The 2,272-nt window shown below is 44.5% G+C and overlaps 1 protein-coding gene across 1 annotated transcript; it reads left to right on the top strand.

Moving 5' to 3' along the window:
• The first annotated feature begins 1,264 nt into the window (after positions 1–1,264).
• On the top strand, positions 1,265–2,059 carry KCNE1 (potassium voltage-gated channel subfamily E regulatory subunit 1). Its single transcript, XM_008074061.2, has one exon. It carries the CDS (start codon positions 1,268–1,270, stop codon positions 1,664–1,666), a length of 399 nt encoding a protein of 132 aa, XP_008072252.1. The 5' UTR covers positions 1,265–1,267; the 3' UTR covers positions 1,667–2,059.
• Positions 2,060–2,272: the final 213 nt, after the last annotated feature.

The following is a 2,272-nucleotide window of genomic DNA, read 5'->3' as shown; positions in this document are numbered from 1 at the left end:
AAACACCCTTCACTTCTAGTTATAACAGTCATCCAAGGGTGCCTCAAGGGTACCTCAACTACTTTGAAGTTCCTAAGAAATGAATTGACCACTATGTCTGATAAGTTCCCAGTGGCCCCTTCTGGGTTGAGTTTGGAATATGACTTCAACAACTCGCCTTGGGGCATTTGTTTCCCAGCAGAGACTGGGGATAGAGGCTGGCAATTTGCTGAAACAGAAAGATGAATAAAACATGCTTTAGTTTACCAGTGCTCTCAAGGCCACCTGGATTGGGGGCTTTCAAAGCATACAAACCCTTGACAGAATTCCACAGCTGCTTAGAGACAGCTTTTCCAATTCCCAGGCTCATTATGAGTATTCAGGGACAGCGATGTTAAGATTAAAGTTATGAGGGAAATGTCACTTTCTGCATGGCCAGGCTAACCATTCAGGGAGGGCAGGGGGCAGACAAACAAAACACAAGCTATATAGCACTGGTCCTTTAGAGGGAAGCTCGATATGAAAACTCCCCAGTCACTCCAAAATTCGGCCATGTGATAGGGTAGGTTTTCCATTCAAATGAAGACAGCTGTCCCCGGAGAAATGTTCTGTGATGAGATAGACCACCCTTTGCACATTATCTTCAAGGACACACTGATAGCACCCGATCTGACTGGTCACATAAGTCCTCGGGAACTAAGTTGTATAAAATGTATGATTTTTTTTCAGGTCCATAGGAGGTCAAGAATGAGGATGCTTGTCTCCGCTTTGTTTAGGGAGCTTGTGACCACAGTAGTGTCCACCTCTGGGAGAATGGGCAGAGAAAAGAAGTGGGTGTTCACCATGGGTTGAACACACGCAGCCACTGGAAGTTAGGGAACACACACACCCAGCACTGTGAGTGAGCTATAAAAACACAGTACTGAGGAATGAAGGAAAGAAATATACAGCCTCAGAATCATTCACGTAAACTAAAATGCACCCATATAACCTCATACGACAACAATATGCAACAAGGCATATTAAAGGAACTAATTCCAGTGGTCATCTATGGGGGAGGAGAGTGGGAGTGGTGAATGTAAATAAAAGGGAATCAATGTATCAATATGGCATATGCCATGGACTGGGGCATATGTGAGCTCACCCCGTCACCTAAGATTTTTTTTAAAAAATTTTGTGTATGTGTGTGTATGTGTGAGCTTTAACCAAGATGGACTTTTTGATTTGGGCTTGCCTTTTTCTTTTAAGAGGCTTGCCTGGGAAGTTCGCTCTTCAGCGTGGAACCTTGATGCCCAGGATGATCTTGTCTAATGCCACAGTGATGATACCCTTTTTGACCAGACTTTGGCAGGAGACGGTTCAACAGGGTAGGAACACATCTAGCCTGGCCCGCAGGTCCCCCCACGGAGATGACAGCAAGTTGGAGGCCCTCTATGTTCTCATGGTGCTTGGCTTCTTTGGCTTCTTCACCCTGGGCATCATGCTGAGTTACATCCGCTCCAAGAAACTGGAGCACTCACATGACCCATTCAATGTGTACATCGAGTCAGATGCCTGGCAAGAGAAGGACAAGGCCTATGTCCAGGCTCGGGTTCTGGAGAGCTACAGAGCATGCTATGTCGTCGAAAACCAACTGGCCGTAGAACAACCCAACACATACCTTCCTGTGGCAAAACCTTCACCATGAACCCTACAACTGGCTAAAACTGAGGAATCCTACCTGATGACCTGATTTTTTAAATTACATGGCTCTCATATTCTTTATTATAGGAATACCACTGGATTTTTTTTTCTATGTAAAGGGCGAGGGTTGAATTAGTCATACTTTTTCTAAAATCACATTCCTTCTATAATAGACTGTCAGTTGTTTCCCCCAGTAGCTGTCCCTGCCTTGTTAAATTTAGCAGACTCCCTGAGGATGTGGCATCTGAGAGTATGAGCTGTGTTTCCCAGACTCCCTTGCAGCTAGCAAGGTCATGTGACTGAGTCCTGGCCAGAAGACATGGAAATGATGACTGCAATTTTCAAGTAATTTCCTGAAAAATGCAAGGACGTAATTATGAACTTTGCAGCAACTTGGATAGATTTAAAGTCTGTAATACTCAGTGATCTACCACAGAAGCAAAGAATTGAATACCACATGTTCTCACTCATAAGCAGACCCTGAACAATTATCATAATACTATAAGAAAGGGATTGGCAGTAATGGGAAACTGCTAGGGGAGGAACGGGGTTGGGGGAAGGCATACTTCATCAATAAGGGAACCTGATCTCAAACCAGATGATGTGGGGG

The sequence above is a fragment of the Carlito syrichta genome, unplaced genomic scaffold (genome assembly GCF_000164805.1).
Source record: "Carlito syrichta isolate Samal-C Ts95f unplaced genomic scaffold, Tarsius_syrichta-2.0.1 Scaffold316292, whole genome shotgun sequence".
Lineage (NCBI taxonomy): Eukaryota > Metazoa > Chordata > Mammalia > Primates > Tarsiidae > Carlito > Carlito syrichta.
Note: the sequence above shows the minus strand (reverse complement) of the source record. Positions and strands in the feature narration are given on the sequence as shown.